The sequence below is a fragment of the Passer domesticus genome, chromosome 4, assembly GCF_036417665.1.
Source record: "Passer domesticus isolate bPasDom1 chromosome 4, bPasDom1.hap1, whole genome shotgun sequence".
NCBI lineage: Eukaryota > Metazoa > Chordata > Aves > Passeriformes > Passeridae > Passer > Passer domesticus.
Genome location: NC_087477.1, coordinates 13,084,894 through 13,109,190, shown reverse-complemented (window position 1 = coordinate 13,109,190; position 24,297 = coordinate 13,084,894). Strand labels below are relative to the sequence as shown.

The 24,297-nt window shown below is 43.9% G+C and overlaps 1 protein-coding gene and 1 long non-coding RNA gene across 8 annotated transcripts in view; one reads left to right on the top strand and one right to left on the bottom strand.

Moving 5' to 3' along the window:
* ARSJ (arylsulfatase family member J) overlaps positions 1-24,297 on the bottom strand; it is a 152,606-nt gene that overhangs the window by 23,589 nt on the left and 104,720 nt on the right. Inside the window, exon 1 of one of the 6 annotated variants that reach the window (XM_064416017.1) lies at positions 9,573-10,233. The exons of 4 other annotated variants lie outside the window; for them this stretch is intronic. In XM_064416017.1, the coding sequence (XP_064272087.1) occupies positions 9,573-9,940 (368 nt within the window). In that variant the 5' untranslated portion in view covers positions 9,941-10,233. Of the gene's footprint in view, positions 1-8,024; positions 8,585-9,572; positions 10,234-24,297 lie in introns of those variants that run through there. One more of the 6 variants, XM_064416018.1, reaches the window with a different exon arrangement.
* On the top strand, positions 17,870-18,748 carry LOC135299909 (uncharacterized). Of its 2 annotated transcripts, none has more exons than XR_010361747.1 (2): positions 17,870-18,076; positions 18,631-18,748. It is a non-coding gene; the product is annotated as an uncharacterized LOC135299909 (long non-coding RNA). The 2 variants fall into 2 exon arrangements; XR_010361748.1 differs by lacking the exon at positions 17,870-18,076 and adding an exon at positions 18,089-18,488.

Here is a 24,297-nt window from a genome sequence, read left to right as displayed (position 1 = left end):
ATCCAGGAAAGCCTGCAAGTGGTTTGGGAGGCTGCAAATGCCTCAAACTAATTCTGGAATGACCTGAAAAGGCTTGAGTGTTTTCTGGGGATAGCATGCAAAAAGGTCAGGGAGGCATCCTGGAGGGCAGGAGGGGAGGCTTGCACAGAGCACCAGTATTACTGCAGACACAATAATTTCCTGTGGTTTTCCCTTAGAAGGATGGGAGGTTGCAGAAGGAACTGGCAACCAGGTCAAGCTAAGAAATAGTCCATTTTCTAAAACACACACCTACATTACCAGAGAAACACAAACCAGCCTAACTGGGGAGCAAAGGGATTGCTCCCCACGTTCCCCCTGGGTGATGAGCACCCTCATCCCACAGCAAGGGTTTCCAAACACATGAACCTGAGTGAACCATCACAAGGGCAGGAAGTAAAATCCTGGTTGTCTGACTCATTGCTTGAGTTGTTCCTCCTGCTTCTGACCCCAAATACATTTATTATGCAAATCAATTAAGGAGCAGAAATGTCCCCCCAAGTACCCCCAAAACCCAACTATGACATGAAATCATTTAAAACAGAAATGCTCCACTGGGTTTTTTTTTTTTATTCTTTTAAGATATCTCAGGCTGCATCTTGTTCATAAGGAAAAGCAAAGTAGCCCACAAATTTCACTTTGCATTACCGTGACTCACCATGGTTAATGGTAACAAAATAAATGTTTTTGTTACCAAAGTGAGCAGGTATGACTCAGATATATGGAGGATGCACATTGAACAGTAAGAATCATCTTGATGTTAAAGTTTTTCAGATTAAAAAGCACTTTAGGGATACGCCAGGAAAAGCTACATCTATATATATACATATATAAAAAAAATACCATTAAATCAGTTTACAGGTAAAGACAAGGCATTGTAGGAGCTAACAGCTGAAATTCAGGCTATTAAACCCCAGTGCACTTCCAGGTGACATTTAGCAGGAAACATGAAAATAGAAGTTGGTAAGAAAGGAGAGGGCCATAAACCAAACAGCAAATATTTCATGTTTTGCCTAGAGTACTTCTACAGCGGGAGAAACAACAGACAAGTAATTTGTTCCTTCCTCCCCTCCACCAAGAATTTTATTGTGACAAGTCAGAACAATAAAATAATTTAGGAATTAAGAATTAAACGGACCGCAAATCAGAATTAATGTGGAATTATGGTAGTCAAGCATGTACAATAGTAAAAAAAATCTGCTCTTAAGAAAAATCAGCAAACAGGCTGAAATAGCTTTCTCTGAAGGCTCTTGAGAATGGGACCATGGAAAAATTACGGAAGGACCTGCCATTATGCTGTGGTCATTAACAAAGTCCCTAATTACATCAGTTGATCCTTTAAAAGAAACAAAAAAGAAATTAAATATAAAACAGTTTTCTTTCCTAAAATTGACAACATGATAAAGTTAGGAAACTCCCTAACAGTCAAGATTCCAATTTCTTGAATACTTGGCAATATTTTTGTTATTTCCAGGAGGAAACAAACAATAAAGAAGGGTTTATAAAGTCAGCGTGTCCCTGCTGTGTGATGTAAGTTGGCAGGAGACCTAATTCAGCAACCTCCAGAGGCCCCCTCAAATCCAGTTTTCTGGGACTTCATCAACTCTGATCCATGGCAACTAAAACGGAGTATATAAAATGTGATGGTAAATGTTGTTTTGACAAAGTTTATTACATTCAGAGAGGTACAATTTGGGAGGCAACAGTGGGTCTATTAGAGTATATTTAGTCTAAAGATACTCTACTGCTTCCCCCCATCCTAATTTTCTCCTTTCCCTTCAGTTTCCCATTCTCCTCAAATTATAGTGTTACTTCAAATTTGTAATTTTCTGCCTCTTCAAAACAGAAGGGAACTCATTTCTCATGGGAGCTTATTATCACAGAGATCGCCTCTAAAGCAGTACCTTGGTACCCACTTGTGTTCTATAAATGCTAAGAAAAATTACATAATGTTATCTCATAATGGGAGAAAATTCTCTTTCAGGGAAGGAATGCTTTAAAACTCATAAATGAGATAAAAGTAGTCTGAATCAGAAAATGGACACAAGAGATTTGGCTAGAAAACAGCTAATAATCTGATACGAGGATGCACTGGAATTAAAATGCATCCTAAAAAGCTGAATTAATATTTCAATTAAAAAAGAAAAAAAAAATAAATGAAAAGCCAAAGTAATTTAGTTTGAATCCTGCACTTACAGAGTGCCATGACAGTGAAAAAGCTGCCATGGCACAAACACCCTCATTAACCAAGCGTTTAAGAGTAAGAAAAATAAGGACTAGGTTTGGTTTCCATGTGAGATTTCTGCCCCAAGGTTGAAAATAAAGGCTCTGAGGCCACAACATACTTAAGATATTAATAATGTCTACTTCAATGCTTGTTATCTAATATCTGCAGAGATGCATTTGAGAAGATAATTTTGTGTTTGAAGCAGATTAAAATGTGCTTAATTATCCCAGATTTGTTTTCCAACTCCAGCAACATTCTGTCCCTCCAACCTCGAGCTTGATAATATGTTGATAACAGCCTGAATTAATAAGCAGGTGATAGCTGACACCACCAATTAACGTATTACAACTGCAGTTGAACTAGGATGATGAAACATATTTAACTGCTTTCTTATTATAAGCTGGCACATACAAAGTTTCCCATTTAAAATCCTGCAATTTCATCACAGGCCACAGAGCTATTTTAGTCAATGCTTACAACACCTTTTGTATGAATCTTTTGCATTTGTTACCCATTAGGATTGTCTTGGGTTTTCCCTGAACTCTTGCTATTGCATTCCAGCCTCCCAATTTACACGTACAGAGAGAAGCTGAGGTCAGCAGCCAGACCTACTGTCTTTTAAGTGAGCAAACCAATAAATTTGGCAGCTTTGATGAAATGCTTACTGATACAGAGGAAGCGAACACGTCCTACACAAGATCACTCACACAGGCACAATCTTCTTTGACTTGTGCTACTCATATTAATTGAAAAATGGCTGGTGAATTACTTCCTTCATTCTGGAACATTCCAGAATGGAGCAAACTCAACTCAGCACAGAAAATCTGACTGTGAATCAATACAAAGCCAAGCAAAAAATATGGGAGGAATAGGAAATCTCAAAGATTGACTTTAAACCCAAAGTGCAATAAAAATTCAAACCCTGAACTAAGATACACACAATTGTGAAGACAAAATCCTGGGTGTGGTATCATCACCCACACAAGTATCACAGAGACAGAAAGCATGTGGACAGATTTTTCCCTTCTTCTGACCTTCAGCTCACTAATCTGGAAAATCTTTCTATCAAATGTAAAGCGTTAATGAAAACATTAATTTAATTTGTCCCATTTCATTTGGTCTAAATCCTTGGACAGGAAAGCAAACCCTATATTTTCATTTCCAGATTTATCTTCAGAAACCCATCTCAGGTTCCCATCCTGATTCACTTAAGGGGCTCATGAAAGAAGAGTAACAGTGAAAAGGGAGAACTGCACAGGAGTCCACTGCCACCACTCATTCGGCTTCTTCTCACAGGCAGCACTGTGTGTCATCAATTACAAAGCACGTATCAGGAACGACACTAAAAGGGCTAAACTCCTTAATTACTTTAAGCTTAACTTTTCCATAGAATATAATTTCTCTTTTACAGTTGGAACACCCAACAAAACCAAACCACAGGATAAAAGCCTACAACAAGCTCTTTGGAGTACTGATAATTTACAATCACAGATTTTCTAAATTTATTTCCAACTATATTTCTTTAGCTTACTGTACTTTGGAAAAGTACATAAATTGGAAAATGAAAAACAAAAATCAATTTCCACTACATAGCTACAGATGTCAAGCAATGCTGTTTGTTCCATGCAACAGACTTTGACTATCAAACAATGTTCTTAGAGGCTGCCAGAAAGTGATGCAAGAAAAAGTTATCACAACCTGTCCTACACATTGCTACTTCCTGCATGTGCTACTTTTTATCTTGATTGCTCGCATGTAGTTTCCCTTCCAGTCCTGTTCTCCACATGCTCCTTTGTGCAGTCCATTAATAATTACAGTGATATGGACAGACCTCTTGTAGCTTAATGCCCCAGAGCAGCTCAGTACCTGGATCTAATTTCCCACAGAACAGAGGAGAGCAAACAGAGGCAGAAGAAAATAAAGAAAAAGAAGTCCTTGCATTTAATTATTTAGTTGTTCTCTGTGTGTGCTTCGTATGTATGTATGTATGGACAATGTCACGCTAAGTGAAAGACATAAGAACATGGAAAAAGATACCTCAACATCTTTGGCAGCATTCCCACAAACGGTTCTGAAAGAAGTCAGCAGAAATAAACAATGACACACTCCAAGAGTTATGAGGCCTAGGGGGAAAATTCTTGAAAATTTCCAGAGAAAATGAGGATGAAGAAAACAGGAATTTCTAGGAGAAAACTGAAATTAAACTTTCACACAGTATTTTCTCCCAGAGTGAACGCTGAAATAGTTTCTGGCATTTAGTAGTGTTTTATTCACACCATGCCTCAGAAGGCCTTCTGTATTAATCTGTCCTTCAAATAAGGCACAGATGAATCCAAGCTGGAAGAGACATGATCCAACTCAACCCTTTTCCCCAAGACAGACTCAGCTATGTTATGTCATTGCTGACATATCCTTCCTAATGACTGCCAGTGCAGAAACCCAGCAATTTCTCAAAGCCACCCGTTCCAGGGTTTCACAATCCCTGTGTTGCAGGTTCTCTCTCTGATCTGACCTGAAGTTTTCTTGCTCCAGAAAGCCCCTCACTTCTTGTACCACCCAGCATGACATTGAACACACACGATGCCCTTTCTATGCAGAGCTCTTAAAACACCAGAGGCCTACCATGTCTCTTCCCATTTTTCTCCTCTTTAGACTAAACAGCTCCATTTCCTCTGATCCTTCCCCCTGAGTTATCTCCCTGAGATACTGATCACCCTCCTCTGGACACTCTCCAATGACACAGACGTTGCTGTTGGAGAATGATGCCCAAGTTTGGGCAAAAGTGCTCCAGCCGTGGAGAAGAAGGGCTCTTCACAGACCTACCAGGCCCCACATTCTCATAAACTCATGTGATGTTTGACGTTCTTGTAAGAGCATGACATTGTTGACCTCACACCCAGAGCATGATGCACTGCAACTCCAGCTACTTTTCTAAAGGAATACTAAGGAGTTGATCACCATCCTCAGCCTGTTAAATTTCTTCCTGCTTCAGGAATTCAGCAGAGTATCTTCTATTTAACACTGCTGGCTTTAATTTTGCTTTATTTCAGATTATGTCTCTAATTTGTCAAGATGATTTTCAGTATCACCACAGTCCCTTAATGCTGGCAGGCCCTCCTATCTCACCAGCACATTTAATCAGAACATTTTATTTCATCATCTCAGCTCTTAATGGAAACACTGATCAGAATTAAACTTGGGAGCACTGACTGCCAAGCCCCTTTACTCCAGAGCAGATAAAGTATCAGGACACCTCTTGGTACTCAAGCTGATATTCTGCAGCCCTCATTTGGTTAACTACAGCACAGGGAATGTATCTAATGGAGTGTTAGATATGCTTCCCAGTATCCTGTCAAGGCCCCAGGACCCTTGACTGCAGCTCAGAGCACAGCAGGTAACTTCCCAGCCCCACACTGCTGTTCTGGCTCCTTCCCAGAGCAGCACCCTGCTGGAACTGCAGCCTGGGCAGGGAGAGGAGGCTGACCAAGAACTCGCACCCTCAGAGTCCAGGATTTCTGTTTGCTTGAAGCCAGCTACGCTGCTTTCAGCTCAAAGGACTTAGCCCACTCCTGTTTACCAAAATAAGTCTTAGTTTGCTCAAACATTGTCATTTTTAATGCTGAACTAGGTCTCACTACACAGGGGTGCCTAGAGCCATATGCCTAACACATATAGCTATAGATATATGCCTGTAAATATGTGACATTTCTGAATTAGATAAGAGATATAATTACTTATATTACAATAACACTCAGATTATGCTTACCGATTATACAATCTATTTATTTCTGTCTGCTTTGGATGAGCAAATTCTCAATATTCCATTTTATCCCATGGGAAAGAAAAGGATATATTTCCCCAGACTTTCAGCATTTCCCAACATCTTCCATCTCTGCATTCCATCCACAGTGCAAAGCTCATTCCTGAGATATGTGCAGGGCTTCCATGACTCAGAAAATGAGTTCAGTTCCCACTGATTTGTAACCCCAGCTGTGCATCAGATTCTACAAAGAGAGATTCCTACTCCTGAATGGATGAGGAACCTTCCTGTGGCCCAGATGGATTCCAGTGCAAATCATGGTCCCCAGGCTACAAGTCTCATGGTCAGCAGAAAACCAGGAGCCTAGAGGAGGCAACAGGTATCTAAATAAAGCCAAAAGCATTTACAGCGTATTATGTCTAGATTCCTCCTTATCAGTCAGTATTAATTGTCAGATTCCTTTGCTAAATTGGATATTGTTCCAGCAAATACCACTGCATAATGAACTGGGGAAGCTACCCCAAGACATGCTCCTCTAATCTTACAGGCTTTCAGCCAGATCCTCATTCTGCTCAAATTATTTAGGTTTTGAGGCACGCCTGCTACTTTCAAGAAGGAAATAACCACAAAAAATACGGTATCACGCAAAACAATGCATCTGGAGACAATTTATGTCACTCACACCCAAGCCCAATGACAAGCACAGGTTTAGTCCAGCTGTAGGACGTGGGAGAGGCCGGGCAGTGTCCCAGAGCTGCCCAGGGCAGAGCACACCCTGTCACCCAGATCCCTGCTGCCATCCCAGCTGTGCAGCTGCTGTGCAGAGCTGCTCCCTCACCTCCCTGCACAGCCCCAGCACATCACACTGGCCCTCAGCCCACTGGCTCACGCCTTTCTTCTCCATTCCTGAGGCTCGGCTCAGCTGCAAGCCCCCACACACACCCAGAAGTAAAGCCCAAAATAAAAAGCTGTGGAAACCAGCCCTACTAGTGGCCTAAAAGCAATGGTTTTGGATGGAGTGAACGGGGAAAATGACAGTACTGTGGGAAAGCAAGGAATAAAAGCAGCCAAAGGCTCACACACAGGGTGTGAGAAAGAAGATAGGAACTCAGAAGAGGTCAGGATGACAAACTCATCAGCTGCCACACTGCGGTACAGCACAGGGGGAAAAAATAATTCTGCCTCTTCCTTCTAACACGTCATCTCCAACCTCCTTCCCTGTACTAGTTCACACACAGGACAGGCAGCAAAAGAAGGGTCTCTACTAACACAGGCCATGGAGGGGCTGCCTGGAGACCTGTGAAGAACTTGGGCTGTTCGAAGTCTTCCCCAAAATTTAACTTCCACTTGGCAACCTGAGTCAGTCATGACTACTGTGATTTACACAAGTCCCTCTGGGTTTGACTGATCCAACAGGTTATGCTTGGAACATGTTCTAGGTCAAGGTGCCCATGCCCATGGCAGGGACCTGGGCTAGGTTACCCTTTAAAGGTTCCTTCCAACCCAAACTATTCTTTGGCACTATATTAAGCACTGGATGTGCATTGGGAGGCATGGAGCATCCAGGTGATCCTCCAGAAGATGAGCAGGTCTTTAGCCTGGAACTAACACATTTAAGAACTCAAGAAATAACATCATTTGTTCTGGATTAGAAGTGTCTAAATCTTGGCCATTAAAAGCAGTCATCAAAGCATTTATCTTCAGCAAAAATGGAAACAGTATTCTCTGAACATGCCTTGTGAGTACTCTGCCCAGCCTGTTAACCCCTCACCAATCCCTCCCTGATTTCTCACTCATGAGAAATTATTCTCTCTCTACAGCTCTTTTTTCCCTAAAGTAGAACAACATTTAAAAATTGCTCTAAGGGCTTCAGACCAGCAGACAAAGAAAATAAAGATGAAGTATAAGCAAACTTCTTTTTTCCTATAAAAGTTTCCAAAACCAAAGAAGGCAGATTTGCAGAACCATTTCTGCCTGGCAATCCAATGAAAAGAGCAGGGCTCCTCAGAACATGCCTACCTTTTACTGTATTTAAAGAAGGATCCAAATAGTTCAACTGAGTTACAATTATTTTCAACTTGTATTTTTCTCATATTTAGACAATCTCCGCAGCCTCCAAGAGCCAGAGCAGCACCCTGGTTCCACGGGAACCCGGTGATCCCATTCCTGCAGCTGCTGCATGAGTCATTCCTGTACAGCGTGACATTGCCTTTGTAAAGCGCTGCTTCCCAAACCCTCATCCTCAGAAAGCTGGCTGGCTACGTGCTGCTGGCGGAGCTCCTGGCCTCCAAGCGCTGCACGCCTCTAAAGACAAGCGGGATGCACCGAACGCCGCCCTGGCACACGTTTCCCTTGGAAGCTGCTGCTTCAGCTGCCGCAGGGCAGCTCTGCTCTTGGCAATGAGCGAGGAGGTGTCTCGAAACCACTTCTGAGCGCAGTCTGCTCAAAGAAGGAAAAATCAAAACAAAGACCTCTGTGGAATTCCTGCTCTAGATAATTCGTCAGCTCTCCATGCAAATCTCCCTGGTCCAGCAAGTCTGGGAAATAGACCGAGACTGGGAATTATCTCCGGCTCTACCACATGGAGATGTGAGACAGTTGCTTGTTTTATTTAACATGTGTTTCTTTTACCAGCAGTATTAACATGGCCTTGTTCCTGTTTATACTTCGGGAAAGGAGAAAATAAACTTTTTTCCTCTCATTTTGTTTTGTTCTTTTAAGAGTTCCCTGTTCCTGTCAAAGGGAGTTAAGTTAAACAGAGACAAGGAAGTTTTGTTCCAGAGTAAATGTGTCCACACTTGGAGATTTAGAAATTGTTCCTACAGTTCCAATGCATAAACTCCCCCCTTAATCCTCATTAACCTTCTGATGTAAGAAGGCCCTGAGGTTGGGTAATTATTTTGTTAGCAGACCACAGTATAATAGAACTTTAAGGCAAAGCACATGACACCCACCCAGTGCTCACACCAGTTAGGAGAGCCACCTATTTCAGTGGCTTAAGAGTAAAGTTTGTAATTGTCTGCAAAGCGACAAGAGCAATGTTGCAGCTAGGAGGGTGCTGAGAGAGCCTGAACTCCCTGTGCTCACACTGGGACGCCGCCTCATAAATGCAGGATAACCCTTGGAGAGAACCCACACCAAGACAATGCCAGTGAGACCCGTGACCCCGCTGCAATGAACCCAGAGCAGAAAACGAAAGGCTGCCCTTCCTCCTCCCCTGCGTCCCCAGGAAATCACAGAGCAAAGCGGAGCTGCTGGCTCCCGGCAATAGCAGCGTTACCAGACAACCAGCACGTCTGTCAGCGATGCTGTGAGCACCAACGTGCTCCAGCACTCCGCGGGGCAGCTCGCAGTGCTGAACCCTCCTGCCTCCCCGGGTGACAGCTTTATTACACTGTTTCAAACCTACCACAAGTCCGTTCCCTTCAAGGGTTTTAAGGGAACCAGAGAGGCACCTTCTGCCCACGGGATAACCCAGACATGAACCTGCCAGGTTCACCCGTGCTCTTTCCAACAGGGACAGCGTTTAGGCTGGAGAAGTGAATTATGAAGTAGTAGCAAACTTACTTTCCAGTGATCAATTGGCTTCTGGATGGTGTACACATGGGCTGGACATAGTAGTTCTCCAGCTTGACCCCTTCGGCAGCCAGCTTGTCCAGCGTGGGCGTGCGGATCTCAGACCCGTGGTACCCCACGTCCCTGAACCCCTGATCGTCGGCCAGGATGAAGATGATGTGCGGCTGCGAGCGGGGGGTGCCGGCCTCGGGCTCCTCTGCCAGCAGGTTCCCCGGCGCCTCCCCGGCCCCTCCCCGGCGGCTGCCCCAGGCCAGGTAGCCGCAGGTGAGGAGGCTGAGCAGGGACAGCCCGGCCAGCCCCGCCGCCACCATCCTGCCCGGGCTGGGGCGGCGCGGCCAGCGGCGCCCACCGCGGGCCATCCACCGCGGCGGGAGGGCAGAAAAGCAGCGACGAGAAGCAAATAAATCAACAAAAACCCAACAAAGCCAGGCGGCCTCGGGACGGGCAGCGCCCGTCAGGGCTCCCGCCGGGCGAGGGACATGGCAGTCACCCCGACTTGGGCGACTTCAGCCGGTGCCGGAGCCGGGCGGGTGGGCAGGGCCCCGCCGGGGGTCACGGCACCCTCGGCCCGCCCCCGGCCCCGCGCCGGGGCGCCGCTGCCAGCCCGTCCCGGGGCCGCTGCCCATGGCGGGGCGAGCCCGGGCGCCCCGGGACGGGACGGGACGGGGCCGGGACGGGCCGGGCCGCCCCCGCCCGCCCTCGCCGGCGCTGCCGGGCCGCGCCGCTCCCTCCCCGCTCCCTCCGCCCACCCCGGCCCCCGCCCCGGCCGCTGCCGGCGCTCGGACCCGCCGGAGGACAGGGGCAGCCCGGCCCCGGCAGCGCCGCTCCCGCCCGCCCGGGCCCTCCGCACCGCCGGCTCCCGACCCGCCCGCAACTCTTTCCTCCCTTTCCCTCTCCTCCCCTCTGCCCGCCCCCCGCATCCCAGAGGAAAACCCCCCACCCCGTTCGGCCGCCAGCCCCAGCTCCCCCCCACAGCGAGGTGGTCCTGCTCCTTCCGCCCCCTCGAAATATTGATTGTTTTAAGTGTTCCTGACTTGGCCACAAACATCTGGAAGGTATGAACGTACCGGATTTGTTTCCAGCCACAAAACAGCCCCAAATCCCAGACCCTCCAATTCTGGCGAGGCTGTGGCAAACGCCAGGAATGCGCCTTTGCAGAATACAATCGCTTTTTAGAATTTGGGTTAAAGTACGAATGTGCTGCAGTTGCAAAATACAGCTTCACCCTGTCCTGGAAGACACCGAGTCAAGCACAAACTGATATTCACACACGATTAGGCTGAAGTAAATCTGCAGTTCTGACCTGTCTAACGTGAGTCAGCATGAAGGACTTTTAGTCCCACCAGGTTTTATAAAGTATTAACTCTTAAACGGGCACTTGGACCAAGCCCTGTAGTTCCTGCACCTCTGTGCTAAGCTCCAGCTGGTCCCTGCCAAGGGACTTTCTACACCCCTCTGGGATCCGTCCCGGATTAAAAATAAAGTAGTGCTGTCTTGATTGAACTTTAATTTGGGTCAAATCGAACTGATTCGGTTCACATCAGGTTGTACAAAACTGCCCCCACTCTAAAATTTCCATTGAAAAAGACCTATTCAGAAATAACTGTTATGTTGAAGTTTTCAATGCTACAGCAGGAAAACATGGAAGTAAAAGCAGATTTAAGGATTTCAGTGTGTTAAGTAAGGGCTTGTCCACGCTGAAAATAACAACTGCACCATAAAACTTGCAGTTTAACTTCTGAGGCAGAACATCTTCTGAAATCACAGCACGTTAACATAAGCTCCTAAAATCTGAAATCTTAATGAAACTGTGATATTTTTATCTAGAATCTCTGCCCATGGCAAGGGAGTTGGAATTAGAAGTTCCTTCCAACCCGAACCATTCTATGATTCCTTGAAGTTACATTCCCTTTAAAAGAGTCTTCCATTCCAATTTTTACTCTTGCCTCCTCCTCATGCTTACAACACCAAAAGAATGTATGTAGACACCTAAATCCATAAATGGTCAAGTGCAAATCGGGTTAGTGATGCCATTTTGCCTTTAACACAAACAAAACAGGATGCTCCCCTTTTAATACAAGCTGTAGTAGCACCATGGACCCAGACAAGCATCAGAGCATCATAATAAGTATCTGACCAAATGTATATACATATTTTTTAGCAGTGAAGTAGGAAAAATATATTATTAAGAAGATGCCGTAGAAGAGCTCTAAGAGGACAGGAGAAGAGCAGAGCCTGTGACTTTCCAGTGTCCCGTTAACCATACCAAGCCCTGTTAGTCCCCACCCAGCTGCAAATGAAAATATTCCAGGGCAATCTCTGCCAGACATCTATAAACTTGACCTTCTCTCTTTTTGGGCCTGACAAAGCTTCCCTTTTTAATTTTTTTTTCCTCCCACTTTTGCAAAAACAAAAGTAGGCTTATGTCAGCAAAACACTCAGCTGACCTTCAAGCAGAGAGGCCTTAGAAGATAATGTGCTATTAATATTCTACTTAAGGAAATATTTGTAGATGCTCAGAAATTGTAGCCAAGGTTTATGGAGCCCATTCAGGATGCTCAGTGAAAGGAACAGAAGAGTTGTGAAAGCTGGAGGAAGTATTTATTCCCTGAGGGGGAAGAAATCCTGAACATCCATAGGTATTTAAACTCCAGTGCAGTGAATACATTAATTCAAACATACACTAGTTAAAACTGAATTTAGCACACCATTAGGAAGGGATATATTTTTAGCCCTTGCTATTCAGTCTCTGTGTGCACTGAGGCCATAAAATGAGAGGTTGCAGTTGGAGGCTCATCTGCAGTTACCTGCAGCCCGGGTGGGGGCTCTTAGAGCTACCTACCCCTGGCTGGTTCTTTCAGGTCAGGCTGCCACCAGCCTGCTCTTCCCGAGCCAGACATGTCTGACACACAAAGATATCCCAAAAAAACCAGGTGTTGTGTTTCCTTTCTCTGCCCTGACCAGCCCTTGTGCCAGCTGCCTTGCAAAGGTGACAGTCCTGTGGTGCAGGAGACTGGAGAGAGCTCCAGCATGAAGGCTGGACACGCAAACTCCCATTCCTTGTGCCAGCACTGTTCCTGAGAGAGAGCTTCACTCCAAGTTACAGAGAAACAGCAGTAATAATGGTGAGCTCTTGGGAAGACAGTTTATAGAAAAAAAATAGATTCAGGTGCTAAGGCTCCTACGGTAACATTTTAACTGTTTTTCTAACCCTTACGTCAATCTTGAAAAGGTAACTCTTCCTAGCTGGAGAAAGGTAATTCTTCCTAGCTGGAGCCTACATGTTTCTCTTACCTGTGACTCACAGCTGTCAGTAACCAGGAAGGATGCAATTCGGGATGTGCAATTCAGTGCTCTTCCTAATCATGCCTGAGGCCAGGAAACTTCGTCTGCCTGAAGAACAGCTTTGTGAACTGCTATTTTTAGCTGAATTGCTGCAACTAGAGGAAGAATGAAGCAGGCTTTGGCCTACACACAGAGTCAATATTCTACACATTTCCAAGAACAGTAATTTCTGCGCATTTCCTTTCACCTCGTTCATTTCTGCATGCCCCTGTCCTCAGCACACCTTCCTCACAGGGAAGGAAAAGGCAGGACATCCCTGCACTCTGCTTTCCAGGTGGGTGCTGTTCTTTTGCCAGGCACTCATCACAGAAAACAGCAAACTACAACATGAATAGAAGTCTGGTGAGTCACAAGCTTGACATCATTCCCTTTGCCTCCTTTGGTGGACCCTGGTAATTAATTTACAGATGTGCTGCTTGGGAATGCTCAGATTCCACCCATGGCTTATTCCCTGCTTTATGATGACATAAACAGAGCTTTGCTCTTAGCTTATTCTATATTTAACACAGACTTTCCTCAACTCCCCGTCGTATTTTATAGGCAAAGGTCCAGATTCTGAGCTCAGCTGCCTGCCCTGATGTAAAGTGGAGTCACTCAATTGACGCCAATCAAGTCACTGTGGAAATCTGGGATGTGACCTTAGATATCCCTCTCGTGTCAGTCCCTGTAATCACTGAAACAACACAGCTTTGGAGCTGCTGCTGGCCTTCCTGGAGGAGTCTCCCATTTCCCAGTTACACAAGGTTTATGGTCCCAAGTGAAATGGAACCAAGTCTTTAAATTCCTGTAGTCCTACTGAAATGCTGCTTCTGGAAACAGCAACTGGTGTGCCTCTGCAGGAAAAGAGGACATTTCAGTAGCAGAGGCCAGAAGAAGTCACAGAATCACGGAATGGTTTGGTTTGAAAGGGACCTTAAAGACCATCTAGTTCCCTTCCTGTGCCACGGGCAGGGACAGCTTCCCCTAGGCCAGGTCACTAAGCACGGGTCACAGCTCTCTGGCTGTCAGAGCAAGGGCTGTGGACACCTTCTGGCTCTACCGAGTTTCTGAAGAGCCAAATAATTTGAGGAGGTTACAGCACACATTCAGAGGCTGCCACAGCCATCAGCATGTTAGTGCTTGGAAGCTTTGGCATGTTGGCTGAATTGCTTTCTCAGCTACAGTCTCCAGCACTGTTTCCTTGCCACTACCAGTACAGCCACTACCAGTACAGAGGGAACAGTATCATCTGTTCCTAAAGCGTGGGGCTTTCCACAAAGGTCACCTGCCCTGTTTAAAACTTGCACTCCTGGTCAAAATTAAACTCTAGTGCACTTTAAAAGGCCAGAGCAAGAGAAGTGGGGCAAGGCATGAGCTTACAACGAATGCAATTGCAACATAAATATAAGAAGTTTAAACAGGATGCAAGATTTATTCTCTTCTCAAAATTACTGAAGTTTTACAATGGAAGAAAAACCTTTTTCTCTATCCAGAACCAAACTTTCCTAGTTTAGGAGACACCACAGACTGCTGCAAGTGTTCTACCAACTGCCTGGCATTCACATAACAGGACATTTTTATCCCATGCAACAATAAAGCTGAAAATAGAGACTGGGCAAAAGGGTACAACTACAGCAAAAATATAATTCTAAGTATTTCTTTTGGTCTTGGGACGGATTTGATTTCAAGGTTATGGGTGCACAGCTGACAAAACTCCGTGCCTTTCCAATGCAAGCTTTAAGGGAGAGAGATGATTTAAACCAGGAATGGTGCTTGTCCTTAGAAGGAAGAATGCTAATGAAGTGTTTGTAAGGCTCAGGATGTTTTAAATAGCTGTTAAATACTAGAAATGGCATTTGGATGATTCACTGCTACACACCAAATAAAAGCTTCATGCATACAGAACTCTACAGACTGTAATATCAGAGATTACTCTGGTAATAAATTCTAATATCACCTTATCATGATTCAGGCAAAAAAAAATCCCAACAAAACAAAACACAAAAAACCAGAAAACCCCACAATCACAACCCCCAAACAGCCAGTCTTTACCTCCACCAAAAAAAAAAAAAAGGCCCAACCCAAACCTACCCCAACACCTCACTCCTTCACCTTTGCCTGGGCCATTTCGTTCAGCTCGTTTCTAGTTCAGAATTATGAACTGCTAGAATGTCACTGCTGCAGAGAAGTGTTAGGTAATGGATCATAGATGTCACGTCTGCGGCTCAGGAATCCCAGCTACTCAGAAACCAAACAGGAGGACTAAACTCAAAAGCAGAAGTAAGCAGTCAAATCAGAGAAACATCAACTTGCATTCCTCCTGCACACACTGGGAAGAGCAACAAAGCTTGATCTGGCACACTCCTTATCTGCCTGGAGCCGGAACAAATGCCTCGTGTCTGGGAAATGGGTCCCTTCCAGCACCCAGCAGGTTGGGGATTTCCTGACTTTACTGTGGCACAATCAATAGTTGGGAGGGAAATTATATGGTTTTCTGTTGAACCTGTTCCTGTTTTTGATCTCATAGCCAGTTTGACTCATGCACTGTGAGAAATACTGCCGTGGGTTTGCTTTAAACCCACTAGTACATTTCATTTTTGCAACTGCATACTGCAAGAACTTTCATTTGCTTTCTTTACTGTGAGTTTAACAGCGAGATTTTCAAAGCAGTCATAGCAGCTCTTGGTGAAGACAGTAAGAATTAGATTTAGTTGTAGATTTTAAAGCTGGAAGAGCCCACCATTAGCATCTGTGTAGCAGCTCATGTCACAGAGACTACAGAACTTCCCTGAAATAATGCTCTTATAAACATGTGGACAAATGTTTTAGAAACTAGCCAAGACTTCCCTTAAAAGTTATCATTATAGACCCCGACTCACTATTCCAGTTGTTAACCACAATCACTGAAACTTCTGTATTTTATTTCTAGTCTGAATTTGATACTGTCCAGTCCACAAGACAACTACTTGCATTCCTCACCCAATTCCAAACCCTCTGCTTACTCAAATAATCCAAACATGCATTAAGAGATAGAATATGATAAAGAAGATTAAGATTTTTAAAAAGAACCACAAGGCTTTTAAGGAGAAATGTGCTGTAAATCTCCTTTTTGATATTTACATTAATACTTCATGCAAGTTTGGTAAATTATCTCAGTATGTGTGAACACAAGGTATTTCAAAAGATACGTTATTTATTATGAATATGAGAACGTATATTTTATGGGGGGTAAATTTCCTCATTTTATGAATGAGGCTCTATCTATCACTCCTTAGAAAGGTCTTTGGCAGAAATGACCTCTCTATCTACAGAGAAGATAAATTGCATTAAAGCTGCTGTGCAGATACAGACTTGTGATCCCAATTTACAGCCTGCTGGAAAAAGAGTCCTCGATGGACTGGAGTCCAATAAAGCTCTTTAGCACGGCGCTGCCAAGACAATTCTTGTTGTGGATAATGGCTGCATGTACCCTTTTCTGCTGCAGGCACTTCTTTCTAGGATCTAGGATGAAATCATCAATTCTTCCAAAATTAACAGAGCAGCTACACATGTAAATGACAATTAACAAATTTACATTATCTATAAAACCCCTTGCTACACAAAAACCACTTCCTGTGTTCAGGAAAACTACTCTCTACTTTGTGTCATAAAGCAGCAGGTAAAGGCATAACTAACCTGGCAGAAAATAAGTGTTGCTTAGGAACCAAGAGGTAAGGAGGAAGAAGAATGCATTTATCAAACTCTACTGCAAAAGCTGGCCAGAATGGAATTCAGAGGCACACTGAACCACAGAAATGTAAAATGTAGGCAGCAGCGTGTTGTGAACACCGGAGCAACCAAAACCTGCTGATTAAGGTCAATCAGCAATTAAAAACCATAAAACCTCTCTGATTTCACAGCGGGTGATAAATCCCAGCCGTACATCACATTGTATAGGAGCGTGTTATGCAAATGAGAGCCTCAGGGCACTGTTGCAGTGTAAGCAATAACAAGGAGCCGAAATTCTGCAGGTAGAGTGTTTCTCTCTCTTCCTCTGGGAATGTGTGAGCATTCTCAAAGTCAGCAGCTCCATAGGTTAGATGGGATTTCAGCTGGGCCTGGAAGAGTGCCAGGATTTCTGAAAACATACCATCCCCTGCCTGCCCAAACTGCACACGTCATGAATTAAGAATTTTCTGAGAACCCTTTCCAGCGTTCTGCTCTGGTAACATCACACAAATGGCAGCTTGGATTAACAGCCCCAGCACCGTGCTGGCCTTGTGGATGAAGCCCCACCGATCCCCTCTTCCGAATTCCTGTCAGGCATGTTCAATGGCTCGGATCAGGCTGTCTTTTCAATTACACACAAACCTTGTGAAACATCTCCACCGGTAACCAAACACTCTGTGGGCAATGAGGAAACTCAATCCTCTTTCAGAAGATCACCAAAGTAAAGCTCTGCTCTCCTGTAACAACAAAGCTGGGATTCATCATCACGCTCTGTTATCCTGCCTCAGCACCCATCGGCTCTTAGCTGTTCTCAGAATTCCGCATTTCTCCATCCCTTTTCCAAGCACAAGCTCAGCTCCTCTGAGAGGACTTTAGACAGACAGAGCTGTGCAATAAAACCAAGCTGCTCTCCCAGGTGGGTTTGTGTTTCCTTCCCCACGCTGAAATGAAAACCTCCTGTCTCCCGGCCTTCCCGTTCGGGATGAATTACCCGTGCAGGTCCCGCGCTGCCAGCTCTGGACTACTGACAGTATCATTAAGCTCAGCTGCACCGGGGACAGATCTCTTCAGACACTGAACAGTAATACTTTTATGCTGCCTTAGGAGTTTGCGGCGTTGCACGTTGCGCCGGGAAGCAAATCCCTCTCCCAGGGCAGGAAAAGGCACGGGCAGAGCGTTCAAAGAACGCGTTGTTACAGGTCCCTCTGTGTTTCTAGAGAGCAAACGTTGCCTTTTCTTCTGGAAGTGCTCAAGACAGAACAGGCTGCTCCTCTTTCCTTGCCCTTTGCTAGGAGTTCACAATAAATCCCTGCGTTGTGCCACAGGCTGCAGGCATGGAACGTTGTGTGAATACCCTGTGTGAGCAGGTGTGGGGGTACCGACAGCCTCGGGTACCTTTCCAACCCTCTCCTGGAAAAAAGAACTTCCTGTGAAGCGTGCACACCATTGCACAGTGCACACAGGTAGGAGGAACACGTTTAACTAAGGAGTGGGTGAAGTAAGACCCACTGATGTCTGTGGAACATGAGGGACATGCAACTATGGAGCTCTCATGAGCTATGGAATGCTCTTGGAATGACACCAGCTGCTGTAGCATCATGATTCTGCAGTTGCTAAAATAATTGCCTCGGCTTAGAGGAAGTTTTACTACCTTGGTTTCCTCCCTGCCCCAGTGCTAGGCCTTGTAAATGCTGTGAAATAGAAACTATCACCACATTGAGCATTGGAAAAAAAATCAAAAAAAAACCCACACCAACAGAGGAAAAGCCCTGAGAAACTAATTTCCTCAACTGGGTGTCAGCAGTTTCTGTATCAGCCTGCGAAAGCCTTGAGTTATTTGATCTTCAGGTTACATTTCTTCCCTGAAAATGGACTGTAAGTGCATGTACTTGGCAAAATCTACTCTTAAAGCTGTAATAATTTGCAGCTGCCAGTAGGTCAATACTTTTTTATATACATATATGATGGATAAAACAATAGTTGTTTCTGTTAATTTTTTATGCTCTTTAATCCACAGGTTCTTCACCCACAGAACTCCTGCCACCATAAACCCTCAGAATTCTGGACACACTAAGAACATGCACGGTCTGAACTTTCACTACTTCAATCATCATAAAATAAAAATCTAAATTGTATTTTATGCAATAGAACTGTGTGAAATACAAGAATTCAGAATGAGTGTGTTGCCCCTTTTTCTGACATGTGGCAATGACCATTTATAAGTAAGCAGTACCCATCTTTTGTTTTGGGTAAAGAGATATAAAATACAAGTTCTTTTTTTACTGCTATAGGAAATTCCTTCTAATATTGCCTCTAAAGTAAACAATTATAAATCTATTCATCGTGTTTATAACATTGCCAAAGATCTGTGTCTTCAGATCATGGATCAGGCTCCTAATTCTCATGGGATTTAAAAAAAATATTTTTGTTTAATACATTTCAGATCCTATATCTCTTCTGAATTTTGCAGTTCTAATGCATTTTATCTTGATTTTTTAAGGGAAAAAAGCAAGAACACTCCCACATTTTTACCACAAATAATCTAAAGGCATGTTTCACTTGCCTTTCACACTCAGGTTTGAGCCCATAAGTAAATTTCAGGTGCTGATAAAATTGTTAAAGCCAGCAGCCCAGCAGCTCTATTGCATGTCTTTAGCTGCATTTCACCCTTATCAGAGGCAACATCCAAATGTTAGCCAACATTAATGATAAAAATGGACACACCTATTTTACATAGAAGAAAACATCAGCTTTAGAGTAATCATGTAAGAAGAGAACTGCTGCATAGTTTACTAAGTGATCTGTGACTGAGCTGTCATAAACACAGATTAACTGAACATAATTTACAGATTTTGATTTTATTAGCAGAATGCATAGATTAGACTTTATTCTTAAAGTTATTCTTTGGATGCTTGAGTTCATCTGTAAAAATCAGAGTCTGTGTAGAGGCAAACCACACAAGTTGCTTTCTGAAAATCAAAGAGGCCTATGTTTGCTTAATGCAGAGGCTGTCACTGATTAAAGATGGGCTTGGCAACTGTGTCAGTGGGGCTGGAGAAGGCAACTCCCTGCCACTGCAGAAACCTGGAGCCAAAAACCTCGGAGGTCTCCTCCAGAACGGCTTTGCTTGCAACCAACTCTGGTCTCTCTCTTGTCTGATTTCAACTGTCCTGATGAAGACATCAATTTCCCTTTTTTGGTTTACAGCAATCATGCCAAGCTCTGGTTACAGCAGAGCTCTCACAATTGCTAGCAATACAGATCAAATCCACAGTTGTGTTCCTAGATGGCTCACTTCACATCCACCAAACAAATATCCCTTAGTCCTCATTCCAAGGATACTGTAACTTGGATATGCCTGGAGACATGGAACAGAAAACTTGGTTCCTTTCCATCTTTTATGACTAACAGTGTGGGTGTATTAACTCTCAAGTGGAAGGTATTGTGCTGGTCAGACTTTGATCCAGAGCCTTGATCCCAGTCTACTGTTTCCAATAGTCAGAGAAAGGCTCCCTCGAGTAAAATTTTGGGGTTAAAAAGATTTAAGTATGTGAGGCTGGAAGCAGCTCACAGAAACAAGTAATATATGGTCGGTGGAGATTCTTATATCACTCAATACACATCGCTCAAGGCTTGCACACGGAGCTCCAATGATTCCCAAACTACAGGATTTTCTCCTCACCTGTTGCTTGCCACAGACAGCTGAACCACAAAATTCCAATACATCACACACAGAGAGCTGTAGGCATGCACAGGAAAATGCATTCTGAGGTAGCTGCAGGAATGTTGAAATGGACTAAGCTCCCCATGAGGTCACTTTTTAACATGAAGTGCCAGGACCCCAAAAATTGGCTCCACAAATTCTCCTGGACTCACTTCTATACCTTGCAAAGAGACATGAGTCACCAGTGAGGCTTTGGGAACTCTACAATTTGCCCAACAGGAGAAAGTGTCAATCCCAAAACTCCCTGGTACAGGAAGCAGTGTGCTATGGACAGGGAGTGCTTGGCTTTGCCTTGGAGGGACCTTTAAAGGTCTGCTCCGAAAATACCATAAAACTGAGATCCCAAAATATTTTCTAGGTCGCAGCCACTTACACCTTAGGAAAAAGGTCTAACAAATTTTAAAATAAGGTTTAATAAATTTCCTAGGGATCACATCGCTTTTTTGAGGAATAAAAAAAGACAATGGTCTCAGATTAAAGTTTCAAAGCACTCTTAAGGAAAGAGAACGCTGCAAAGGAAGTCTGGAACAGAGATACCACAGCAATCACTTCTTATCTGCAATTAGGAACAGCTCTGTCCTGATGCACAGCAAAAGCAGTGGGGAGGCTTATTTTGGGGGGATCTCCCTTCAATCCAGTTTATCAATGATTGACTCTAGAATCACAGGACCAGCCAGAAAAAAGGCTTTCCCAGTAGGATTTCACCAAGACCATGCTTATTCCACTGACTTTCATAACACTCAGGGGAGCCTCAGAGATCCAGATTACTTTGCATTTTGGAAAGCCCAGTGAGGTCATTACCACAGATTTAAGACAAACAATATTTTGATTTTATATTTATGATCTTTTTTCCACTTTTTGTATTTTAAGTGCTGGTATTTCATGGTTTTTCTTTTTGCCAGCTGTTCCCCTATAAGAAGGGTGAGCTATAAAACCAGTTCTAAACTGTAGATGGTTTTGTAATCAGATGAAGTTAAGGGCAGCAGCTAGGGACAGTAGCACTCAATAAAACTTTACTAGTTAAAGTAAAACTGGCACCAGTATTTTCTCTGTTAATATGATTAGCCCACTGGAAATTACTGCATGACACACTGTGCTTTGAGCAATCTGTCTCCTTCCTTTGTTGTTGCACTGATCACAGAGATCTCCTTAAGGACAAATTTACATGTTTTAAAAATTCTTCAGGAAGAAAATGTAATACAGCATTGATGCAAATTGTTGTAATACCATGTACTGAACCGATTTTAGGATATTATGAATATTGTTGTTTCTATGGAAATTGAGCACCAGTTTATGGACACAAAATCCAAATTCACACAAGCAAAACCCAAGCACAAACAGACTCACACACATACACACTTGGTGAATGCTTTTGGAATCAGTCCAGGATGATTTATTTTCCAACAGTAAATTTCCTCCATGTATAACATTCACTAAACACTGTGAGCACTATGTACAACACTTTACCAGGATGAATTACACCCTGGGAAGCTTTTTATGCCAGAACAGGAGAACGTCAGCCAAAAGGTAAAACTGGGGAAAATTCCCCCCTGTATTCCTTCTTTTAAGCCAGCCAGTACCAATATTAATGTCAATTGATACTCCTCTTGGTAAGGAGAGGGAAAATAAAACAAGCCTGCCTATATATGTTAGTGCTTCTCAGTAACAAACATGCAATTTGAAGTGAAAAACTAGGAAATCCACTTAGGCAAGGTCTAAGAACAGAACTGGAGTTTCCCAGCTCTAGAAGTGGAAGAAAAGCTCCACAGGAGGATTTGAGAACAGGCAAGTGTGAAGCTGGCTCCTTACTGAACTGGAGCAATTTGATTTCTGGTTTTGCATTTCCCAAGCAGCCGCAGTGTTTTATGTCCATAACCTGCATTATGCACTTTATGACTGGGACACATCACACATCCATTACCTAGGATGACTAATTATTTGGGAATTACTGCAGTGAGTAATGCCAGCAGAATTTGCTTTATTGCCTCAGCATAGCTGAGCTGGAAAATGCCTTATGGATATATCTAATTCCATGAAGACAAACAACTTTATAGCCATCATTAACACAAGCTGTAAATGCTAAACATGCAATTCTGCAGGAATTCTTAGAGGCATGGAAGAAACCCCTGAGAGCCTACCTGGAATATAACCCACCCATGCAACCTCTCTGCTGCCCCATCGAGGGAGAGGGAAGCAGGAACACTGCAGCAATCAGAAAACAGGGCTGTGATTTGCTGAAACACGGGGAGCGCCTGTAATTCAGTACAGATGTATGCCTGGGGTAAGTCTGTCAGCATAATCAGGATTTTCACTGTATGTGAGTGCTGCCTCCAGGCATTTGGAAACACCTTCTCCCTGCTGGCTCCTCACAGTACCTGGGAGTGGAATGAAACCAGACCTGTGTTCTGCACCATCTGCTTTACCCCACACTGACTGTGGCCCTGATCCTGCACACGCTGCCATTCACAATCAAAATTCCTACCATAAACATGCTGCTCATGTGAGGCAAGCACAACACAGGCACAGTTTTTGGCAGAAGTGGAACTCGTGCCTCTTTAGGAGCACCACGGAATTGCTGACTGGGTAGGAATGGGTCCACAAGTGTCATTTCACTATACAGATTAACATGAGCTAAAAACAAATTGCACAATCTGAGTTACAATCACCAAAATTAATGCCAGCCACAATACACTTGCTAAGCAATAAAGGTCTCTCAGAAAATGGTTTGATAAAAAGCAAAGCAATTAATAGGCAAAAGGATCCAACTAGTAAGGATCCAACAGTGCTGCTGAATTAAAACAAGCCATGTCCCTCTTTCCTCTGCTTTTTAATGGGAACAAAGCTGTATAACACAATCAGAAAGAATACTGGTTAGCAGCAGCTTTATCCTCGTAATTCTCTTTTCTAGCAGACCCAAGCCCTTTCAGAGCACTATCTCCTTTCACCTTCCCAAACACAGTCACAAGACCACATCTGGCAAAGGTGAGAAAGCAAGGCATGTAAAAAAAAAGTGCAAAGGGAGTAGTTCACTTTATGAAGCAGGCATGTTTCTCCCCTTTTCCTCTATCCCTTCACAGTTTCTCCAGCTCATGCTACTGAAGGAAAGGATGTGATTGAAAAAGCCGGTCTGGGGCTTAGGGGGGCAGTTCTGAGCTCTGTACAGATGGCTCGTATGATGGAGAGCCATTAGGCACTACTACAGCACAAGGCACTAAGTGGCACCTTGTGAACAGTGTTGTTCACACAGATACTGTTAAAAAACCCCAAACACTGGAAGGTTTAATGGCTTCACAAGGATCGATTACAAAGGTAAGGAAGTTTGGAGTTTACACAGTTCACTTTCTGGAAACAATGAAAACCTTTTAGTTTGGCAAATGAATTACTAAATGAATATAGAATTGCAGAGTTTGCTGAGCCTCGAGAGAAAAGATCTGTGGTCATGGTTGGTACTGCCATTTGTTAAAAACTGGAAACTGCCATTGGTACTGCCATTTGTTAAAAACTCTGGAAACACAAATTGCTTTCCATGTTCAAGGGCAAGCCAAAGAAAGTGTAACAGACAGAATTCATCAATGCTGGGCATTGCCTCCTGTGTCACACCTTTAATGTCTGTTTAGTATGCTGTGTGAGACCTGTAGGTTTAGTATCCCCAAATCCTGCAGGTCATCATGGATGTGCTGCAGCACAGGCATCCCTGACCTAGAGGAGATGTTCTCCAGAGGGATCATCTCTTTTTTGATTGGAGTTACCCTGGTACTCTGACACAACCATAGTGTCATTCTGAATCTACAAGGTACTTCCCAAGCAGTGTTTTCTGAACCCTTACTTCCATTTGGGAAAAGGGATCTTGGCCACTTAGGACTCAACCGCCCTTTGCTTTTGACAAATTTTCTAGGGACCACATTGCTTTTTTGAGGAGTAAAAAAAGAGAATGGGCAATTCAGCCAGTCCCATTCTGCA